Source organism: Hyposmocoma kahamanoa, unplaced genomic scaffold (assembly GCF_003589595.1).
Source record: "Hyposmocoma kahamanoa isolate Upper Pololo Valley unplaced genomic scaffold, ASM358959v1 84, whole genome shotgun sequence".
NCBI lineage: Eukaryota > Metazoa > Arthropoda > Insecta > Lepidoptera > Cosmopterigidae > Hyposmocoma > Hyposmocoma kahamanoa.
In genome coordinates, this window is record NW_020654229.1 from 4,364,251 (window position 1) to 4,388,854 (window position 24,604).

General features: G+C 37.9%; 1 protein-coding gene across 1 annotated transcript in view; it reads right to left on the minus strand.

Moving 5' to 3' along the window:
• Positions 1-2,060: 2,060 nt before the first annotated feature.
• Positions 2,061-24,604, minus strand: part of LOC113234461 — a 58,717-nt gene continuing 36,173 nt past the window's right edge. Inside the window, exons 20-34 of the mRNA XM_026469777.1 lie at positions 22,966-22,971; positions 21,614-21,619; positions 21,530-21,535; positions 21,431-21,436; positions 19,575-19,755; positions 17,969-18,054; positions 14,966-14,971; positions 14,183-14,188; positions 12,967-13,067; positions 11,447-11,552; positions 10,574-10,689; positions 6,641-6,795; positions 5,157-5,249; positions 3,982-4,010; positions 2,061-2,257 (exon numbers count right to left, since the gene is read on the minus strand). Coding sequence (XP_026325562.1) covers positions 2,076-2,257; positions 3,982-4,010; positions 5,157-5,249; positions 6,641-6,795; positions 10,574-10,689; positions 11,447-11,552; positions 12,967-13,067; positions 14,183-14,188; positions 14,966-14,971; positions 17,969-18,054; positions 19,575-19,755; positions 21,431-21,436; positions 21,530-21,535; positions 21,614-21,619; positions 22,966-22,971 — 1,085 coding nt within the window. The 3' untranslated portion in view covers positions 2,061-2,075. The remainder of the gene's footprint in view (positions 2,258-3,981; positions 4,011-5,156; positions 5,250-6,640; positions 6,796-10,573; positions 10,690-11,446; positions 11,553-12,966; positions 13,068-14,182; positions 14,189-14,965; positions 14,972-17,968; positions 18,055-19,574; positions 19,756-21,430; positions 21,437-21,529; positions 21,536-21,613; positions 21,620-22,965; positions 22,972-24,604) is intronic.

Below are 24,604 nucleotides of genomic sequence, written 5' to 3' on the forward strand. Positions count from 1 at the left end.
CTTTCACAAAAGCTACGAACTTTCTTGTAATTATTTTCATATAAAATTTCCGTCGGTCAGAATGTTTGTTTACAACTTTATACTTTAAAAACTTGCTTTATTATTTAATTATTCTTTTAATTATAACGACGCATACAATTATTCGATTCGAAACGCATTTAAGTGCAGTAATAAAGCACTCGCATTAATAAGCAGTTAAACGAAAACACATAGTTTTAATACGTATTTAATGAATTCACGAAGCGATAATAAGGCGTTAATGCATTTTCATTAAATCATGAAATGCCTGTAATGCTCTGGCTACACAGAGCGTTCCGGAGCCGGGATTTATGTAATGTTCGAAGTCTTATGCACCCTACCACATTGAAACCGGTGTGAAAACCGTATTCCATTGGGTTCTATGCAAGCGTCCAAACAGAGCGGCAATGGCGGGGCCTACGCGGTCTGGAGGCGGGACTTTAGCGGGATTGCACGCTGTATTTTTTACAACTCTTGAGTTTGTTTTTATACAGTTTCAGTATGAATTCGACTGAAATTTATTTTTCTGAAATTTCTGAATTTTCGCGACATGGCTTGAAGACGCACAGTGCCGTTTTCGTCGATGGCCCGGAGGAGCGTGGCTAGATTTTGAACTTCGAAGACGTCGAAAGTGCTAACAAAGTGGCTTACAAGTGCCAAGTCGTTCGTCCTTAAAGGAGTGAGTCGGTATCAGCGCGGGGGCGCGTGGAGCGTTCGCGGGAGGTCGTTGCGCAGAAGGCGCTGGCGGTGGTTTGGCCTTAGGGGCCGCGGCGGTGATGGGGCCTGCCAGTTTCGGAGCGGCGGGCACAGGGGCGTTGGCGCGAGGGATTAACCACGGCGGTGGTTGAGGCGATAATGGGGCTACGTGAGCAGGGCTGATGGTCGGGAAGTCGCGGATGGACATGAGGGGCTGCGGTTGTGCCCTAGCCTACTGATGGGCCGCAGTGCAAAGGGGTTGCGCGCGGCAATTACGGGCCGCGTGTCCGTAAAGTTGGCAGTTGTGAGTTGGCAACAGGTAGTTAGGTTGAAGACCTTCTTGCCTTCGGGTGTGAGATGGAGGACGGCGAGCACCATGTCGTATGGTTCGCGGGAACGGCTTTTGTACATTCGGTGAACCTCATGTACGGGAAGTTTCTGAGATTTGAGGTCCGCGGCGATGACCTCTGTATCTAGTTCCTTCGGGAGCCCGCGGATGACAACGCGGAGTACGCGTTCCTCGGGGAGCGCGTAAGTGTAGTAGTCTACACTCATATCATTTAAAAGACGGGTGAAATGGCGGTGGTCCGACGGCGATGGGACCTTGATGTTAATGCCAAGCTCGGACGTCTTGGCTTTAAGGAAGTTGATTCCGAGTTGATTGCAGCGGGTCGAAACTTCGCTCCAACGGGCCTTTGAGCGGATGACTATTAGCGGGGGGCTGGTTCGGGGGCTTTAGTTATCGGCGCGGGAGCGGGTGGCTGCTTGGATGCGCGGGGAAGAGAGATCTGTTCTGCGCGGAGGACGGGCGGGGGCTTGCCTCTTAGGCTTTTATTGCCTTAGGGGCAGGGGAGTCTGATGTTTTAGCAGCGCGGGAGCGCTTGCCCTTTTTACCCTTGACAAGGGTGTATTCGGAGGAGTCGTCGGAGTCGGTGGTCAGTGCGTCAGATTCCTCAGATGACTGTGGAACAATGTCCATCTAATGGAAGGGGGAAGGGGGCCTAGGGACGTCGGCGAACGCGGGCGACGGTAGCACGAGGCGTGCTCTGCTCGGGGGGCGGTGGATTCGGTCGTTGCGGCGTGTGATGTGCAGAGCACGCCTCTATAAATAAGAATATTATATTATATAGCAAATAAGAATATTTGCTGCTCGGTATCCGTAACATTCATATTTCTACTAATGAAAGGGTCGATCTTACTAAAGTTCTCATTTTAACTGTTGACAATTCATGACAACACAGCAACTGTTATAATGTGCACAAGATATTTTTTCCACCCCGCACCGTCATCTCCAGGTTAATCAGTAAAAAAAAAATTTTCACGTAAATAAACCAAAATTTTAATACGTCTAATGAAGAACGTTATTCAGCGGGAGTAGTTTCATCTCCAGCTGGTACGTCAGACGAAGGATCACCAGTGACGTCGCTATCCGTGCCGTCGCCCTTGGTGCTGCCTTCATCATGGTCAGGTTCCCCAGACACGTGGTCGGTGACGTCCGGTTCGCCTGTGTCTATCTCTCCAGTTGTGCTGTCTTCGTCGTCATCTACCCATGATTGAAAGCATAATTTTTTTTTATTAAAAGATAAGTCGTCGAAGGCAGTGCAAATCCGCGTATGTAGTTTTGGTAAAAGCGCGTATCTGCACTAAACCAAATTTGACAGGAGAGGGATTCAACGTTATTACTTTGTTATTTCAATGGCTACGACTCATTTTTGCACAGTAAGTATTAATTTATGTTGTCTACGGAATGATAACAATAGATTCCCGTAAATCACGCTAATTTGGTTGCCACGACACTTACGCGGATTTGCTTTGGCCACTAAATTACCGAAATGGAGACTCATTGCACTATCGCCAACGAAGTGCGCAACAGAAAATGAATAACAAAAAAGAAAACTAAATAAAATTAATTAAAAATAAAGTCTTAGCAATAAATAATTATGCGACCACAAAGCTGGTCAACACTATTGTTGTACTAAGTAGATGTCATGTGTGCGGCTGTGGCGTATGTAATAGGATTCACTCAGCTAATGTCACCGCCGGGACAAGGCTGTGACGCTGATTTTCAGTGGACCCTAATTGACCATTTGACTTTTTTTTATTTTATTGACGGACAAACAGTTACACATATGAGAAAAAAGTACATATTTTAAATTACCAATATCTAAACCCCTAAATGTTTAGTGTAGTCATTTTTATGGACAACTCACACTTGATCAATAATTGACTATATATTATATTAGACAACATCACAGTTGCTCTGATTCCAAAGTAAGTACCTAAAGCACTTATGTTATGGAAATCGGAAACAACGACGGTATCGAATGGGGATCGAATCCGGGACCTAACACATGGCGACACTATGAAAACCGGTATGCAAGCCACTCGATCATGGAGGCCGTCGAATATACTTTAAACAAATAGATACAAATATAACCCGGCAAAACTGACGCAATTATACACATATAGGTACAACAACGAAACTAAAATCAACATAATACAGCACCATCCGTATCTCAAAGCAGAGGCCCTCTACTCCGAAAAATAAAATCCGATACACGTAGCTGCGTCTGTTCTTCGTTTTAGTAATTTCTTACTATGAAATGAGTTAGGTGTTCGATTAGAAGCGCGTGATTTATATAGGTATTCGACATTAGACGTTGATATAGTTACTACGAAAAGTCATTCGACATTCTAACCTCAACACGTTTGCAAGTCGATAATGACTTATCGATAGATTATGGTACAACACTAAAGAAATCCGCCATTTTGTATTATTGATTTTTTTTTTATTTACACATTATCGGTCCGTTATTGTCTATGGGATCTGAAGCCCGAAACGAAAGCATTTATGGCTAACGAACTGCGGATGGCTCACAGATTGTTTTGACTTCTTACGCAGCTACATATTTTGGGAGTAGACGTCCTGCATCCCAAACAATGCACACAGCCTCTCAGGCAACTTGGTGCGTTCGGGAATGGTCGTGTTTTCCGTGGAGTATAATATATTAATGTGCTGTGGTCGTGTTACGTAGCAAAAATGTATGTGTCGAATCTAAATAAATGAACCAGAAAAGTGTTCAAAGGGCAGTTACGATTATCCAATCCTTCAGTGTATGTAATCCTTCAGTGTATAGTGTGTTCAAGTAGGAATATCAACGTAGTTATGCATTAATACGAAACTTGACGTGAGCACAAACGGCAAAACGGCCATCATAGCGAGCCGGTACTATAGTGTGTTCAAGTGGGAATAAAATTTCTTTTTACCTTCACAGCATACGCAGTCGTCTTCATCACTGAAATATGATAATTATTTTTATAATACATTTAAACTTTGCCTAGCAGTACACGGGATCTCAAGTTTTAAGGTAAGGAGTAGACATGGCAAAAACGGCTATTTGCCAATAAATAATTATACTGCCATGCGATTTTTTTAACAACTGTTATTATAAACTGTTGTCAAAAAAAACTGTTATTCTGCTGTTTTGTAGTGTTGCGTGTAATACATGCAGACTTGCCAGTTTTCATAAAATTTCAAATAGTCATGTAATTGTTGTCGGCAGTTTTATCGACAGATTGTAAAAGTAGGTTAAATTTTGTCAAAAATGTCTGAATTGTGAACGTTCCGACGTTCTAATTTTTACTAATAGCGTTATTATTATCCTCTTTATTGTTATTTCGATAGTTAACCTACTAGTATCGAAATCATTTTTTATTCATATTTTTTTTTTCTGTTTATAATTTACCAAGTGACGGGAAGAACAAGTCGTGCGTCTGGTGGAATGCACTCCCACTGCGCCCGTCACCTTGAGACATAAGTTGACAAATCCCAAGTGCCTGTAATTTCACCAGCACCCTCACGCTTCAAAACCAGAACTCAGGAATGCTCACAAATTACTGCTTGGCGGCAGAAATAGTAAAGATGACAGTACTTTCCTGGACGAACTCTTTCACAAGGAGCTCTATCGCTACTAATAAAATTTTATAACGACAGGCGAACTTTTGTATATTAAATCAAAATGAAAAACTAAAATGTCTCCTCTTTGTATTTTTAATTGACATAGTTCTAAAGGTATAAAATGTATGAATTTACAAAAACTGACAATTCAAATGAACGTGCACCCGGCAGCTGGGGGAATAATTGTCCGATGACGATTTATTGCATAACCGTGACTAATATTCAGTCGATAGTCGATAGAATATTTATTGACTGCAATCACTAGCTGCTTGCAAGCGGGCAACACTTTCGCGCAATTAACTGTCATTTTACTCCATCTTCAAAAAAGACAGACTGTAGACAGCCACAAATTACATCCAAACTCACGATCACGGACATATAAATATTTTTCCCAGTCCGGGAAGCGTACTGGCAAACCAGCATGGTAACGTTCGGCCCCCGAGGTACTTAATTAACTAATGTAATTACATAAATACAAACTTACGCTATCTCCATGATGTTTTTCGTATATTGTTCTCCGCCTAACTCAAATTCAGCTTGGATCATACCCTCGAAATGTTCCATGAATGAAGTCACCCTAAAATTATTTATTTATAATTAACAACTTTGCCATGTACATAATTATTCTTACACCCATCTTTTCTTCTTGAATTAGAAAGTTTAAAATAATACAAGTTTCCAATGTCAATTATGTTATTTAAACATCGTATACTATCCAAATATTTTATTATATAATATTATTATTATTCTAAAGAAAAATAGTTAGTTAATTATGAACATGATAAGTATTAAAAACTTTCAGATGATTAAATTTATAAGTTTTAAAAACTACGAGCTCAAATGATATTTTCGTCGATTTTCGCTTTTGACAGGTCGTTGTCTACGCGCGTCGACGCTTGATTCAATATTTGCAAAACACAAATTTGTACCTTAACAATGCGAAAATAGAGATGAATATGCTATAGGCGAAAAACATGACGCGTCGCGACGTTTCGACTCTGCGCCAGTGTGAGTTGAGCCTTGGTGACGACGGAGATTCCCTCAACGTCTCCTCTTTTACCTCTTACTCCGATATGCGATATATACTTATACAGGGTTCTAGGCTGAACGAGATAAATATTTAAAGAGGCGAATGTGTATCTGTTACCCACTCATACAGAATACGTAAAACACTACTGTAGTATGAGGGGGTGTAGCAGGTGGTAGAGCTTCGCTCGGCTAGCTGGCACCCCCTTACTACGTTCAGGAATCAAACGACGAAATTTGGTGAAGAAGACGTAGTTTATTGTACAGCAGCTTAAAATGGGCTTACGATGCAAGTGTTTCCAATAAAAGGGATTCCCATTGGATGCAAGCGCGGCGCAAAGTCCGCGACAAGTCCCGGTGGGTGCAAATCTTACAAAAAGGACACTCACTCTGAGGTGATCTCGTAACTTGTCCCGAAAGATGGGTTTTTACATATTCGGATTAGATAACTATTCGTTTGCCTCTTTAATAATAATAATAATAACGCACACACTCAACATAGGAACAACAACCCGCACTAAGGAAACCCTGTGTCGCGGGTGCCATGGACACACACATAGACAAATAGACAACCACAAATTACAAACTTACGAGAGAAATAAATGTAGGCCATACACATATTTCTCTCGACCTGGGAATCGAACCCAGAACCTCTGCATGGCAGTCCGGCATGATAACCGTTGGACCACGGAGGCAGTTGAAGTCTTTAAATATTGATCTCGTTCAACCTGTCACCCCGCATATATATTTTTAACGCACACACTGATAACCCCGCACTAGGGAAACCCTGTATCGCGGGTGCCAGGGACACACATAGACAACCACAAATTACAATTGAAATAAATGTAGGTCATACAAATACTTCTCCCGGCCCAGGAATCGTACCCGGGACCTCTGCGTGGCAGTCCAGCAGTTAAATTATCTTAATAGATATTATCTTACCTTATAATAATGATTTCTATGGTAATGACGAAGTACATCATGGGGCAGCTACCGCATGGCCCAAGTCCTTCGTCCATTTCTCCATCTCCGGTGGCATCAGAGTGCACGGGCACTATTTCTTCACCGCCAAAGTTATCAGGCAGCACAGGTTCACTCTATCCTTGAATACATATTATATGTTAGGGTAAAGCCGTCGACTGCATCTTGACCTCGACGTTTTGGTTAAGTGTCCATACTGGCGAAGGAAAAGCATTTCATTTTGCAGAAAGTACGTAAGTAAGTATCAAGATTGGTCGTCGTTGGAATGTCAATCGTAAAAGTCAAAGTAAAGTAATCATCATTTCTTAAGCAAATTACATTTGAAATCGTCATTCTGATTAAACTCTATATTCTATATCTTTCCGAAACAGATTCCCCTGAGAAGAATGAACAAGAAACTCTAGGGGTTGCTCTTTGTCAAATATATATACATATATACATTTGAATACATTTATTATTACAATATTTTGTTTAAACATCTTAAATCTGTAATACCTGAAAGAGCTAAACGGGACACCATCACAGATTTGTCATCCACGTATGCAGAAGTTTTATATTAACCTTCAATATAAAGTTTTTGTTTCACTATAGTCTTAAACCTCGTAAATATTAATAATAATAACACACACACTCAACTTAGCCTCGTACTAGGGAAACCCTGAGTCGCGCGTGCCATGGACACACATAGATAATCACAAATTATACCCAAACTCACGAGAGAAATAAATGTAGGCCATACAAATATTTCACCCGACCATTCTGCTACGGAGGCAACTATATGGCAAATTTAGAATAACAAACGGAACCTTATTATAGAAGTGTATACCCCTTAAATGAATTTGAGACTTTACGAAGACGGCTGCAAGAAACAGCTAGTTTGTTTTTATTTCTCGCACTAATGTTATGTTTGTCACTATTTTTCATAAAAAAAAATAATATTTTTCTTAAATAACATTTTCATAAATGTACTGTGACGTCAATGTTTAGAGGATGGAAAAAAAATAACAATCATCAAAATATACAAAGAAACAGGCAGAAGAAACAAAATCAATATTTGGCAAGATTTATGAATAAACTACTTAAATATGTCTAATTACACGAGATATTTGGGCTTTTGTGTGATTTATAGACAGAAAAATAACACGTGGCTGTACAATGTTACATTCGGTCGATCTTCGCTTTTTCAAATGCCACATCCCGTAATGCTGCAGCGACGAATTTTTATAAATACTTAATTGTTCTCACTGTCAATATATTTGTCCATTTTATTACAACACATACGAATAATTCCATGAAACACTTGGAAAAACATTTGTTTTGACATTTGATGTACTTCCCTTGGACAACCGTATCATGTACCTCATGTACTGCGAAATGGACACATTTGGCATTTAAGATGACGTTACGTATTTTCGATTCCCGTGTTTGACACAGACCAATGTAATGCTGTCTCTTTTGGCTTAAAACGGCACGCAAGAGTTAAACAAAGACAATAACATGTTTTCAATGTCGAAATGCATCATATACATATGACGTCTGATTTATATATGTCAACATAACATGTTCTTTAGTTTCCATAGTCTAAGCGTTAATGTAAGAATGTTAATGTCTTTAGACTTATCTCTCAAACATTTATTTGAACCCACCAATCCACCAGTTCGTTGAAATTGGCTGTCACACAACTCATGTAACTTTGATTTTGCCATAGTCAATTATGGCTAAATTACTGCATCTTAAGTTACAATATATAAGCGCGACAAGTTTCGCACACGACGAACAAAATGTTACTGAGTTTGTATGAAGATTTGGAAGACCTCCATCTCACTGGATGAAAAATAAAGACGAGGTCGTCGATGAAGCATAAACACCTTGAAAAGGCTCAAGTTACAGCGTTCAGGGAATAAGTCTGCAAGCAAAGAATTCAGCTTCTTAGCCGTTTGCCATAAAAACGTGGAAGCGTAACGCTTCGTCTCGCTAATGCTTCGCTAACTATATAGTCCCCTGACGATGGAAAGTGGGAGGCAGAATTAAATATGCCATTCCATCCAATTCTCTTCGTGATATATCCTTTAGAAAACCGATAAGAAGGCAACTTTACGGCGGTGGCCAATGCTCTGCAGTTTGTCATCTACCAAATCGAGGCATCCACAAGCCTCTTCCCAGTCACACATAGATAAGCCTCTTGACACGCTTTTCAACTAAATCCAAGGTTGGTATTTAGCAGAATCATCTCACAGGTGGCATTCAATACACGACCGAACTCTCCCTTGGTACAGCTGAAGCAACTGTCGCCGTGTGTGCTCCTCGAGGCACTAGCCATTTGGGAACCGAATGAAGTCAGTAACAATCTATGACAACCCTGTACACTAGCTAATATGGGATCAGAACCTGAACTAAATAAGTTCCTGTGCACGCATAGGTTATAGTGCCCTTCTCGTACACCTTAAGGATCGGTAGAGAGGGCCACTATAATCAAAAGTAATGTAGAAAGATATGGGGCTATCCCAGTATGTGTTGTCCCTATTTATTGACTCGATATACATATAAGGGGTTCCGGGGAGACTACGGGCTTCTCGATAAAATCAGTCTACGACAGGTGTCCGAGCCAAGCCCTCCGCCAGTGATACGCCTTCACGACCGTCACTGACGCACCCGGACACTGGGAATGGTCTCGCCGGGTCTTGTGGTAGCTGCAGAGACGAACATGTCTGCCTCGGTGGTGTGTAGCTGGGGCGTCTGTCTCAAGCATCATCTGCGCATCTTAGTAGCGGTGTAGACGAGGGCCTAAGGCGAGGTGAGTTACCCGTATAGTTGAAAGCTATGTCCTGACCATTGTCACAAGACACTGCGACGGACTTCTCCGATATTAGGCCGGAGAACTAGTAGAGGATGAGCTATTTCTCCTGTCCCTCCAAACGCGTTGGATCTTGGAAAAAAATAGCAGCTCCGCCAGAGGTTATTTGGTAGTGGACTTTAGAGTCAACGGCTTAGTGGTGGCAACCGTTAGTTGTGTATTGCACAACGGGAAGTGAGCGTGCCAACAGCTCCGGTACCTATCTGGAAAATAGGGAGGGTATTGTACGTGCACCCGGGGCAGCTCACTCGAGACACTAGCCTCTTGAGAGCCGGATTCAGTCAGTGGCAACGGTCTGTAACAACCCTGTACACGGGCTGATCTCGGGTCAGGACCTGAACTTGTAAGGTCCCGGTCATGCACAGGTTGTAGTGTCCTTCCTGCATAACCAAAAGATTGATTGGGAGGGTCACTATAATCAAAACACATGTTGAAGATACGGGGCTGTCCCGGTGTGAAGTAACGCCTCATCCTGGACAGGATGACAAGCTGCCTCGCTGCATTTTTGGCTATAGATTTTAGGTTTACGTTTTTTTTTCAATAATTGCATAAAATCTTCGTAAAATAAAGACAAATTACGACTTTAAACAGCGTTTTCTCAAAACTAGGTTTCGTGAGATACATGAGATACGTCTGACACGGCAGGGCGATGTAATCGCGCGACTGCATCACGATTGCATCGCTACTGCATCGCGTTTGCATCGCTTTAAAAGTAGCCGCATGTAACCGCTTTATACATAGGTATTGCAGCTGCTCAGGCTTATTTATGAAGTTCTAAAAGCCGTGGTCGCCCAATGGCAAATCATTAGATTAGGTTAATACGAATTTTGACTATATACTGATCTGACTAAAGATAACATTTGTAACTAAGCTTTTTTTTTATTTGTCTATTAGAGTAAAAGATACGATTTGTAAAGTGATTACGAAATTTGTCTCTTTTAGTAAAAGATAACATTTGTAAGGCGAGAGCATTGTTTTGTAAATTTAAGTGACAGATGAGATTGGATAGGAGATAAAAAGCATGTTTTAAATAACGTTACCTCGAGATCAATCTCTCCACCACGTTCCTCTCCTCCTGTATATCCGCCGCCGCCGCCACCGCCGCCGCCGCCGCCACCGCCTCCACCTCCACCCTGGCCGTTTGTGCATCTACCAGCTACTCCCCCCCAATTTAATGGTTATTAATGATAGTTTTACCTCCACTGGCACTATTAATTACAGCGTTTCCTGAGATGATACTCGTATCCAGCAGCGGAGCGTATAAATGGATCGATGGTGATATACTTCGTTTCAATCCATTTTAAACAAAAGGTAAACCAAGTCGCTGATCCGACCATAGACAGTTTAGTGATGGCCAATTGTAATGCCAACTACAAATCGACTAATTAATTGAATGAATTTATTTGTTTAATAGAGTCATACTAGTGGTTACATAAACTATAAAAGCATATTTAAAATTTCCGAAATCCTAATTTTAAATATTCCTTCAAATCCTTACATTTAGATACTCGTTCGATTGCGATTGAAATTTTCGATTTACTAATCGATTACAAAAATATTAATTGAATGAACCGAATGTTTTTTTTCGTACAGCACTATGCAACCATAGACAAGTCATACTTGTATTATAAGTAGATAAAAATAACCACACTTTTGAAAAACCCTTTTGACGATGCCATTCAAATGAATATTGTTGGCAAAAGTGATGAGATATCAAGTCGAAATCTTCGAAATATACGTTGAAAGTGTTACTTATTCGATTTACTGAGTAATTGCTTTAGAATTATAACCAAACAGTTTTGTTTACTTTTGTTTAAAATGGATTGGAACGGACTATAAGCTCGTACGAAATACGTGATTTGATCTTTATTTCCAGCTGAACGTGGGCTACGTTTTGGTTTTTATTCACTTACTGGGGCAGCCTCCGGAGCCCCCGTTGATGTTGATTGTAATATGGACATTGCCAGCTTGACGTCTTGCTTGTTTCACGGACGGCAGTGGCGACCCGTTCAGAGTTACCTAGAATATTTAAAAATAAATATAAAGAAAATTTATTTTTGTGCATTATAACCTATGCACACGGCCTTATTTTATACGCGCCGACAAGTGCCACTCAGATCTTTGCGATTTAAAGCTCTGAGTTGCACTGCAACTGTTATGGACAGGTATGTAGCTTAACATCAGGCGCACGACTTGCTCGTCCCGTCACTTGATATTATAAAAAAAATGCGATGGAAGTCGTATGCATCGCGCATTTTGATAAAAGATAGTTTTAATTTTAGTTTTGTTTGTGAATTTCAGTTACTTTTTGAAATGAAGTAACTACACGAAATTCTACTGTAAACACCAGTGGAGTATTAAGATTCTTGCTTGCAACTCGATGTTTGTGCGCGTTTGAATCGCTACACTACAACGCGCCTGCGGCGCGTATACGCGCAGATAACGCGTGTCGTCGGCGCGTATAAAATACCCCGTGTGCATACACTCTAACTAGGGCGCGCCACAACTCACAATGCGAATTGTATTCACATCAATACTTATGTTTAATTTGCTACCACAACAAATATTGTATTTAGGATCCAGAAGTAAACAAGGTAAATAGCTCTTTCAACCAAACGTGCATAGACAAATACTGTTTGCGATCAATAACACAAAAACACAAAGTTCCTTTAAATTCGATTAAACTTGACGTCGTTTATTCGACCAGTAACAGAACATTCATAATCGATCAAATGAATTTCGATCTTGGGTACGGCACTCGTAAACATCAATGAAAACCAAAATAAATTAAAACTTTATTAACTTAATATAAAGATATTTTCATAACATCACTCAAAACCATGTCTATCCGCTAATAATTCTCAATCATTTTAACAAACAAAACACCAATTTACACAACTATATTTCAACTCAGTTATAATAAATTACCGAAATGTTCTTTGTATTTGTAACCTAATCACAAGTCACGTGGATTACAATCTCTCCTTACGAGAGACGACGAGCAAATGGCTCGAGTTTTTTTTTCGCTTTGTTTTGCAATGGTCACATGGAAGAGAGGAGTCTCCAAATAATATTAACATTCCACCTTTAGATCATTAACAATAACAAATTAGTTGAGTAATTCCCAAAAAAATTGGTCATGGTAATAAAAACTTCATGATATTCATTACAATTTATAAAGCGACATCTCTTGTTAAATTCTGGTAACTGTAAAGTGACTTGAGATTGAGTGAAAATACTTTCATAGAATTCTCAAAGGTAATTTACAATGTAAATTAAGCATTCGGATTCGGAAGCATAGTTCGGAGTGCTGCGACTCTGCTGTTTATTTTTCTTTTTATTGTATTACATATTTTTCTGTTATGTATGTGTGTCTATAGATCCAAACAAACGGTTTATCTATCTATCTATGATATTCAATTATATGCGATACCTTATTAATTTGACAATCTTTGCAATCGTATTTGACGCCCTTCTGGAACGGCTCTCCAATAGTAGGTGGTGGCACGGTCTTGATTTTTGGCAATTTAAGATCTGGTAAACACAAAGAATTGACAACTTGTATACAGATCCCATTTTTATGATTCCAAGTAAGGGGACGAACAAGTCGTGCGCCTGGTGGTAAGCGACACGCCTGTCCATGGCAGTTGGAGTGCCATTCAGAGTTTTAAATCGCAAAGATCTTAATGGACACTGCCACTACGCTCGTCACCCTGAGACATAAGTTGACAAGTCCGGTGTGCCTGTAACTTCACTTTGCACACACGAACGCAGTAACTGTGTGCACATTACTGCTTGGCACCAGAAATAAGTATGGTGGCAGTACTTCCCTGGATGTGCCAGACAACTACACTCAAACCTGGGCCTCAAACTAGGGGTTCCCTGTACTTTGAGTACCAGAGCAGCAGAATTCACTTCAGACCAGACCCAGACCCAGAAGTAATATTAAAAAAGTTCATTTCCTAAATTGGTCCTACCGGAAATCGAACCCGGGACCTCTTCATCCAGTACCCTTAGTGCAAATCGAAGAACCGAGGTCAGCAAAGAAGCGTCATAAGGAGCTCTATTGCTACTACCCTTACCAATTGTTCTATCATTATTATTTATGTTTGTAATTTTTAGAAACATATTTTACTTACCACGAAGTTTTGGACGAATTGCAACGTCCATGATCTCGAAGGGAAGGGAAAATCGTGAAAGTTGAAATCAATGTATTGTAAACGAGTTCCGGCCGGAAATCGCAAATAAAATTAGACACATCTAGAATACTTACTTATTTTTTTCCATCCTCTAAGACTTACACCTTTTTTCCATCCTCTAAGACTTACACAGTCGAGACCATAGACGTTGCAAAATTAATTTCGACGTCTCGGCTAGTTGCAACGTCCGAAACGTCGAGGTAAATAACGGTTACGTCCCGATTTTAAAATCAATTAATTTATCAAAATCGTGATAATTTAGATGAATGTTTAATTACAGATATAGTTAATAAACTTAGATCCTTACACGCTGCATCGAACCGAACCTATTCGCATTTGTTCTGGAGTGATACCACACATACATTCAAAGGCCTCAATCTGTCAGCAAGCCTGGTTGGAATTAATTCGTGTATCAAAAGAATATTTTTTTATTATTATATTTTCACTTACCCGGATCTGAAAGGTGAGTTTAATTATTTATCGTTTGAGCTACAAAAAAGAAAGAAAAGAAACAGAAAGAAAGAAAATATATTTTTTGTTTACCACAATGACACCACAAAAGAAATAAAACAGACGAAAAACAAAACAAATAAATAAATCATTACGAAACAAAACAAAAACAAGTATAAAAAATTAAAACATGATCTATTCACACAAACAGTAAAAAGATAACTAGTATATAACACACTAGTATATAACTAGTATATAATACTAAGTCAAAAAAGATTTCTGGCTATATTGTGATGGACTTTTCGTATTAAAATATAATCCTTTATTAATAAAAATGAAAGTAAATTCCCTTGCCATTCCGCGAGCCCACTGAAAGCTAAGGTTGGTTTCTGAGCAGTGCGGATTTATCTGCGGAGCGTCCGCGCGGAGCACAGAAACGTTTGGCTTTAGAACATCGTTTTACAGCAACGCGTATTGCTCCGTACGGAACACGCTCCACGTGAACTCCGTACAAGCCACCGTGTGTTCATTGTAAGCGAGTGTCTTCAATGAACGCAGATTCAGATCACTGCGAATTCTACGTTTGCGAATGGCCCGCAGGCGGACAGTCCGTACGGACCGTACGACAGCTGTGAAACCAGCCCATATTTAATATAAATGTAATCTAAATGTTTGTAAGGTAAATCAATGTCAATCGTTCATTAATTCTCTGTCCAATTGAATTTTAGCTTAATTCATGATTTAGTTTAGTTTTGATTTCAATTTTAATTAAGTTCAACTTACGGTCGGCTAAAAAACAAAAAAATCGTCTAAAAGTTGTTATAAGGCTTGATTCATATCGCGTAGACGCTACGCGACGCGGCGCGGGCTGCATTCAGGCGAGCAATGGTAACATAAACTTTATCCTCAACAGCATAAGGAAACATTTCTTTTTACATTTCTTCAAACAACAAAAAACAAAATAGTAAACCCGCGTGACGTGTCGTGCTTCACGACTCCGCCCCCTTGTCTCGCCTCTGACAATACAAAGTGTAACTTAGGTTCTCAACAATAAGGTATATTCCTTTGAAATCCAGATTACGTAGTAGATGCAATGTAGTATATAATATTATACATAATATTACATATAAAATAAACTAATCAAAGTCGATATTTCTATGAAAGCCAAGCAAAATCTCTTTTGATAGAAGCAATTCATACTTTATTTAGTAGACAGAATGTTCTATATTATAATGCATATTATAAAGTGCGCCCGGCGAAGCTCGACCTCTTGCTGTATCTACTTTATGGATGTGTGGTCGTGTTTAAGCTATCTGTAGAATATACATGCAAATAATATTGCATGGATGAGAAGGCCGGGTTTCATTACCGGTAGAACCAATTTTGGAAATCTACTTTTCTAACGTAGTTTTGGCATAGGTGCTCTGGGTAATGCCGCGGAGTGAGTTCCGTAGCTCTTGGTTCCGGCCTCGGTTCCCGGTAGAACTAATTTTGAACATTTTTTTTTAAATGGTATTAGCCTAGGTGTTCTGAGTAGTGCCGCGGAGTGAATTCCGTAACTCTTGGTTCCGGGTTCGATTCCCGGTAGAACCAATTTGGAAAATGAGCTTTTCTGAAGTGGTTTTGGCCTAGATATTCTGGTAATGCCCCTGTTTGGATTTCATTGTTCTGGTGTTCATAAGGAGTATAGAGAGTTCCCTTGTTTGAAACCAGCATGTGTAGCATGGCGGTATATCGCATACGGTATGTGGTAAGCCTCCCTCTGGCATATATAATGCAGTCGATACAGCGGTTTATTTCTAGTAGTTCCATATACTCAGTCTCACGTGAAGCAGTTGTAACCCAAAAGTTCCAATAACGATGTTGTCATTATTACAATTTATTTTTTATTGTGAGTACTGAATCGGTAAAATACCGCACTAGCACCATTCGTTCTTTTGTTTGTTCGTTTGATAATAAACGCTTGTTATACATTTCGAAGAACTAGGATATGTGAAATTGCGTGTATAGCTTATCTTTGTCATTTAATCATGGCCGGGAAAATTGTAATCCTTTTAATTGCATCGTTGATGCTTTTAATCGATCGTAATGATGAAACAAAAAATCGTTCATTATCAAAAAATAAAATTTTAATAAATGCAACATAGCTTTATGGAGTGTATGTCACGGGGATGTTTATCACATATTGCATGTGATATGCTGTCATATTACGTATGCTGTTTCTTTTTATTGTTTCGTTTATTTCGTTTGTTGCGCTCAATTTTTACGTTGATAAAATTACCGTGCAGTACTGCCAAAATGTTTTAAAATCAGCTGTGACCATGTTTGACACTGCGATATTGTTTCGCGGTCATTGATCGAGGCGCGCGCTGTGCATCAAAAATGTGACGTCACGGTACTCGCCATATTCGCTATAGTGAAAAATAAAAATAGCAGCTTTATCAATTTAATTTGACAGCTAAATGTGGCTATTATGGGTTTATTGCGGCGTCATGCTACGGGCACTGGCACAAAACACTTTAGAAAAAGTTCATTTTCAAATTGGTTCTACCGGGAGTCAAACCCGGAACCAAGAGCTACAAAGTTCGCCTGACCCCACCAAGAGCTACAGAACACCTAAGCCAAAAACACTTTAGAAAAGTACATTTCCGAAATTGGTTCTACCGGTAATGAAACCCGGGACTTTCTCATCCTTGCAATATTATTTGTATGTATAATGTACAAATTGTTTAAACACGACCACAGTAGAGGCCGCGGGAGACGTCGCAGCGCGACGCTGCCCTGCTTTTTGCTTTGCTTTCAAAGAAATATGGACTTTGTTTAGTAAATATGAAATTCTATACTACATTGCATCTACCACGCAATATGCCTTTCGAAGACATATACCTTATTGTTGTGAAGCTAAGTTACACTTTGCATTGCTGAAGGCGAAACAAGTCTCCGACGGTTAGCGACGTCGCCAACCGTAACCTACCGTAGGCGACGCAGCGCCTTTTTTGAAGAAATGTATACTTTATTTAGTGGTGAATATGTTCTATAGTATATTGCATTTTATAAAGTGCGCCTACCGCAGCTCTCTGCAGCCAGCCGTCGCTTACAGCATTTTCGTTTTCATTTGTTTGTTTAATGAAATGTTGCCTTTTTTGTTGAAGATAAAGTTTACGTTGCATTGCTCGCTTGAATGCAGCCCACGCTGCGTCGCGTAGCGTCTACGCGATATGAATCAATCCTAAGTAAAAAAATACATGCAAATACAAAAAAACTGTTGACTACCATGATATTCATATATTTTTAACCTACTTTAAAAAAGGAGGAGGTTCTCAATTTGACAGTATTTTTTTATGTATGTAACGCGATTTGTGAACCCATTTTGATAATTCTTTTTTTTGTTCAAAATTAATTTTGAGGAAAATATTCCACCTCTAAAGGTGGCAAACTAGGGGATGAATCTGATCTCGCGCAATTTTCGGTAACCGATTTCATAAAACTTGGCCAATAAATGGGGAATCGCGGTGGTCATGTGGGACTCCCATTCAGTAAAAACCCGTATATTCGCATACCCCGCATGGCCACGTCATTTACGATCCACGGCCCCGCTTGCGCTTGTACGCCACTATGGGCCCACCTTTGAGGGACTTTACCGTTCGCCCTCCATCGTTAATGGCATGCTGGGAATACTTGGTATGCCAACCAACCCGCGAACCCTTATCCAATGGATGACAAAGCCGCGTCCGTCCCCACCCTAAGTCAATAAAAAAAGGTTACTTAAAAAACTAGAATACATACCCTCTGTTACCATAATTACTTTGTTTATAAGGCTGTCACCAATCACGAATAAACCTGAATATACGCATGCATCGTTATTTTCAAATCTGTGGACAGAAATAAATTAAATCACAATCACTAAAACAACAAAATAATACACAAGTTGGGTGCCCGTACAGTCCAGGGTTGTTCCAAATATCAGCATCCGTATCCGGATCCGCATCCACGGATAATCGGCATAATTAAAATTTCCGCATCCACATCAGCATCCGCATTAATCGATGCTCATATTCATTGCGGGTGTTCTAGTCATGACCTTTAGTAGAGCTCCTTGTGAAAGAATTCGTCCAGGGAAGTACTGCCACCTTACCTATTTCTGCCGCCAAGCAGTAATGTTAGCATTACTATACTATTATTAAAATATATAATATAAAAGATATATAATATATAAGATAATATAAAAAATAAAATATTATTTCAATGATTTTGTGACATTTACCAAAATAATCAATCAATGTATCTTGATTCTTCTGGAATTTTATGGAAGTTACATTAAAAAAAAACAACAGCTGAGCTGCTTTTTCTCGGCTTACAATCTGTTTCTGGAAGGTTTATAAATTATTCCAGCTTGTTTTTAAGGTTTTTTTTTATAGTATCAAGTAACGGGACGCGTCGTCGCCTGATGATAAGCTACACGCCTGTCCATAACAGAACTTTAAATCACAAAGTTATGACGAGCATTGCCACTGCACCCGTCACCCTGAGACATAAGTTGCCAAGTCCCATGCACCTTCAATTTCACCAGTACCCTTATCCTACTAACAAGGAACGCAGTAATGCTCACAATTACTGCTTGGCGCCAGAAATAGGTAAAGATGACAGTACTTCCCTGAACAAACTCTTTCACAAGAGCTCTTCTGCTATCAACGATATCTATGTACTAGCTTACTAGGTGTGGCATTCCATGCACACACTGTGTTTCACAGATGTGCGGTGAAGACGCTGCACATCATTTAGTCGGTTGTCAAACATTCAAGATGGCGAACGCAGATGTATTGCTCATATTTCGCTATTTGACTAATTGTGTGAACATAAATTTAAAGTTTTAAATTATTCACATTGATTCGTTAAGTATTATTGTTGTGGCATTTAGTTAATTTATGTATTGTAATATTTGTCAGTCGCGAAATAGTACAAAATATCATATATATACAAAATTTCACACTATCCATCTCGTTTTGCAAGCTTGTAATGACGCATATTAAACACACGCTACTTGATTTCGAACGATATGATAGTTGGGGCCGGCTCTAGTTTGTCTATGAATTAAATAAAAACTACGGTTATGTAACATGCGTGAGACAAGTTTTTATTTACCGCTATTTCGCCAGTCGTAACATGCGGTTCCTGAACACATCACAGAGAGCTTATAATATGTTTGTAAATAAAGCAGTGTATGTAACTGTACATAATTTGGAATTGAATCAGTCGTGTGATGTTTTTATGATATAACATGATACAACAATATGATACAACAACAACACACACGTATTTTAATGCCTGTCGTTATGTAAGTCACATAAACTACTATATTTCTAAATAGCAACGTGCCAAATAAACTTTTAACCTTGGAAAGTGGAACTGAATAGTCTTGGAAACAGCAACTACAACGACTTTGCCGGCTTCTATAGCACTGTGTCCGTTGCAAGTGACATCTGTAAGTTCGCACTCCTGGCATTCGAATGTAACGGACTTGTCGAAATTTTCACCGAGGCGCAAACTTTGAGTGGATGCTTTTAGTTTTATCTCTGAAATAATTAATTTATTATAATTATTAATCGCAATAACGTGATTCAACTTACAGCGCTGCGGAAGGGAATAGCATTAGCATTTTTGTAACGAAATTGTATATAGATTAATGAATTTGATGTCAATTGTGTAACGTAATATAGCCAAAGCCGATATAGAATGTTTAATACAAAAATGGCAGGTGTAAAAGTGTATTATTTTGTTTCTCATCAAACTTGCTCGTAAATAGTGTGATTGCATAGCGGCTAACTTGACTATAATGCCCTAAATAAAACTCTCGGGCCTTTTTTCTTCCTGTTACAGCCATGGTCAGTAAGGAGTTTTTATCAAAATTAAAACATTCGCTTAAAATGTTCTCTAAACAGAAATTTTATTGCAATTTAGCCACAATCTACATAAATACCTGTTTATAAGATTTTTTATAATTGATTTTAATTGTTTTCTGTATATTAATTTATCATTTTTTTTACAATTCATCAAGGCTGTATGCATCTTTACTTTTTACAACAGTTTAGTTCAAGTTGTATTATCTATGGTAGAATATCCAGCTGGATATCTATTGATAAGAAAAATCAAAATACCCGCCAATTGCAAAATTCATAATTGTTGTGTTGTGAACCATAAATTTATTCATTACAAGAAATAAACATTGTATTTATTTACATGCAAATGTGAGGAAAAACATTGTATGTACAACGGACGGTAAAAAAATACAAAACTCGATTTATTAAAGCCCTCAACTTCGCCTTCGGTTTTGCGCTTCTAATAGACCCTCGTTAGTAATTTCTTATTTTTCTAATTTTTAATTCTTATTTTATTTTCTTCTTTTATTTTTATTTTATCTTCATATATTATAAAAAAAAAATTATAATAATGAATCACAGTTTTCAAATTTTGTATAATTGTTTTAGGCCGTCGTTGCATTTAATACCCGCCTAAGATAAAATATACATATATGATGTTATAAAAAAAAACATCGAAGTGGCTGAAAAACAGCGCTGCCTACGACAACAGCCGTTGCAAGCTGAGACCCCTCCGTTTGCCCCCTGACATGTATGGCGTATCGTTTATTGTCTGTTTCTTGGTAATATGTGATTGTGGTGAAAAAGTGTAATTGTGGCAATAATTAATTATTGTATTGTTAAGAATATTTTCCTGGCAATACTCGTTATTTTAAGCAAGCTTTGCCCACGGCCTGGTTGCGTAATTCGAATTTAAATAGGTAATTGGGTTATGTAGAAGTACTTAATACCTACTTAGCCAATTTTATTATAAAGTTTGCAAAACATTCATTGATGGATCTTGTTATAACCATGTTTTCTTCCTATCATGCTGGCTAAGCATTTTGATTTCTAATATTATTTTTAAACTCTAGTACCTTTAGCCACCACTCACGCAACATCATATCGTCAGCTAAATTCGTAAATCTCGAAAAAACGCCAATGATGTGAACTTTGAATAGGCACAAAAAACAGACAGAATTAATAGAATATTTATATGATAATGTATGATTATACCTTTACTTTGTGACTAAAAAAGGGTCTACAAATTATATTTTAATAGTCTGAGATTGCGCTGAAGAATAAAAAAAAAAAAAAAAAAAAAGTTACGCAAATTTCAAATTTAGTGGACTATATGGCTTTTGCAATGAATAATATTAAAAATCATACTTACGCTTTTCTGTAAAGTTGTATGTATAGAAAACAAAAATTAATAATATTGAAAAGAATAAGCAGCAAAAATATTTTTATTATATTTGAAATAATAACTTACCGGTATCTGAGAAGAAATCAAAATTATCATTAATTTTTTAACTTTTAAAATTAATTATTTTGTGCGAAAGCTAATAATAATTACCCTTTTCTGGAATAGAGAACACAAAATCATTAATATATATGAAAAAAACAAATCTAATTAGCACTTATAATATTTAAGGGGTAATATCTATTAGATACTCGAAATCAAAGGTCTTGTTTGTGAACTCTGTCCAGCTTGTTGACAACTAATTTCATACCCATGTATGTACTTCTTTTCTTGGACTTTTCTAGAATTTACATTTCGATTTATGACGCTCCGATTCGATGTTTATGAAGATCGATTCAAGCTTATGCGATCGAGCGGTTTTTTGTATCGATTCCTGACTTCATTGAACTGCGAATTTTGTTTATTTATTTACATCTTTATTTCTTTATTTCGGACAACGTGATCCATAAATTGGTTAGTAAATTAGTTATTTATTATAAATTGGTTATTTTATGCAAATCGATTCTATATTAAGTCAAATTGAATTGTTTAAATCATATTCACAATTTAAACAAAACAGTATCTTTCGAAATCCCTACTGCATCGTAAGGCTAATGCTATTTAATGTATAATGAATTTTTATTATATTTATTAGTATTATATTATTATTTTATATTGGTACACAAGAAAAGTAGTGTGACAATGTCTAAGTACACACAATAAAGTCTACGATATTAGGCGATTGTCGCGACTTGTGTGCCATCTGAACGTCTTTTTAAATGGCAATTTTAAATTGGCATGTCACTTTAAATGACAGTCGCTGCTACTGTTGCGTAATTTTCCGAAAAATTCCGGATAAATTGAACAAATTTGAAAGATTCGAAAAATATAATTTCGAAGGCTCATATGTTCTACGTTTAGAAATATCTTTTAAATATTTATATATCGTGGAATTATAAAATAAACTTTCTTTTTCCTTTTTCTAAAAGCCATAAAAGAAAAAAGAGATCTATGATGATTTCGCAACAGCGAAAAAACCTTCATAGTGACTCCATCGGTTTTGTACAGTACCTTCAAGTTTTGATAATTATGATGGAAAATTATAGGAAAAATAATGGAAAAATATCAGGTTATTTATTTTTCTGAAAAATATGATTTTTTCAAAATGGAAATTTTCCATAACCCAACACAAGTCGTAACCGACTGAGTCCAGAAAGATAGACAAAATTATTATTTTTGAAAAGTATGGACACCAAAAAACGGCATTTGTGAAAAGCTTAAATAATAAAAAAAAACATTTATTTATTACTAGCTGGTGATTTCGCTTCTCAGACTTCCTCTGCGTGGAATAAGTAGTTCAAATAGCGTACTGTACTATAATTTTCATAATTTTATTGGTTCTCCGTGCAAATTTTCATCCCTTATTTCAATCTCTTTAAAATTTACTTTTGTGACTGTGTACTTACCAGGTGCTGGAATAAGGTTCAGCGTTAAAAATTTTAAATTGATCATTGTATTGAAAATTGAACTAGCCGAAGTTATTTGAGTATTTTGCTGTTTTACCATTATGTTGATTAATTCTTCACATAATTATTACCATTTTTCATTACTAAAAAAAAGTTGTTTCAGACGCAAAAAAGTAATTATATATCCTCGCAAGAATGTCAATTACTACTTTAGATTCTCGGACCACCGTTCACATTGATGCTTGAAGTTTATGACGATGTGACCTCCTTACATCGTCATCGACCTTTTCTTCGGTCCCTAGCCACTTGTTTTTAAATTTTGAATCGTTCTGTAATTCCTTTGCCTCGCCATTCTGATTTTGTTTCGTTCCATCGCCATTCCCTGCTCAATCGTTCCAGCGAACAGTAGCTCTAATTTTATTTGCGTCTGATTTTGATTCTTTTACCAGTTTTAATACCAATCTGTAATAACTATTGCTAATCATGTGCCAATTTTAATACTAATCTGTAATATAATATATGTAATATATAAATGTCTGTCTACGTTTAGTATTTAAGGTCGGGAGTGTTTTATACTGTTGTACCTGTTTTTATATACCTACCTTTTCTTGTTTACTTTCCTTCACAAATAACTTTACAATAAATTTCTGTGGACCTGAAGTTTTCTTATTTTATTGCCGTGAATCTGATCACGGCTCATTAGGGTTTATAACCTTTTCAAGTCGAAGTCTCAACTGCATGTAGTCGAGTTTCGATTGCATGCAGTTAATGCGTGAAGTCGTTATCAACTTCACTGCTGTGACAAAAATGTTTTATTTTTCCTATTGTATTCAATCTGTATTTGAGTCATATTCGTGAATAAAGCTGTCACAATGTCATCCCACCTATTTATCACACTTTTCTTTGGTTCCTCGCCACCTACTTTGGAATTTTGAATCGTTCTTAAATTCCTTTTCTTCTTCATCGCACTTATTTTTCTTCTTTCCGTCGCCCTAGTGAATTTCCAAAACGAGCACACGAGCTCGACTTCACATAACCTTCTGACCAGTTAAATCAAGTAACCTAACTTGTAAAGCGTAATATTTGTAGAAAATACAGGCCTTTTTAGGGTAAGTTCCTTTTTACCATAACCTGTATTTAATTTAAGTAGACAGTGTTTTTATACGATTGTATCTGTTTTTATATCATTAGGTATGTTTTGTTACAGCCTTTACCTTACCTGTTCTTTTCCTTCCTGTACCTTCCCTTTCTATATTTCTATAATAAAATTTATGTGAACCGAACCTTATATTTAATTACGCGAGACCCATGTGACAAAGTGTTTATCGATCATTGCTTCGTGATGATCATCGAATATATAACCAGAAATAGAGACGAAGTAAGGGCCATCCATCCCTGGCAACTCATCAGGCAAATGGGCCTTATATCACTTTTAAATATCAACTTTCGCTTGCACTGAAATAGTACAGCGCCAACAACTGACCTGTATGTACGTCTCCGTATATCCCAAAAATATTCTGTATTTATTGTAATAAAGATAATATCTCTGTCAATGGGGTGCTGTTCCAAGCGGTGGCGTGGGAAAAACAGCAAAACATCTAATTACAATACAAACGGAATCGTTTGGCATTTCATAGGT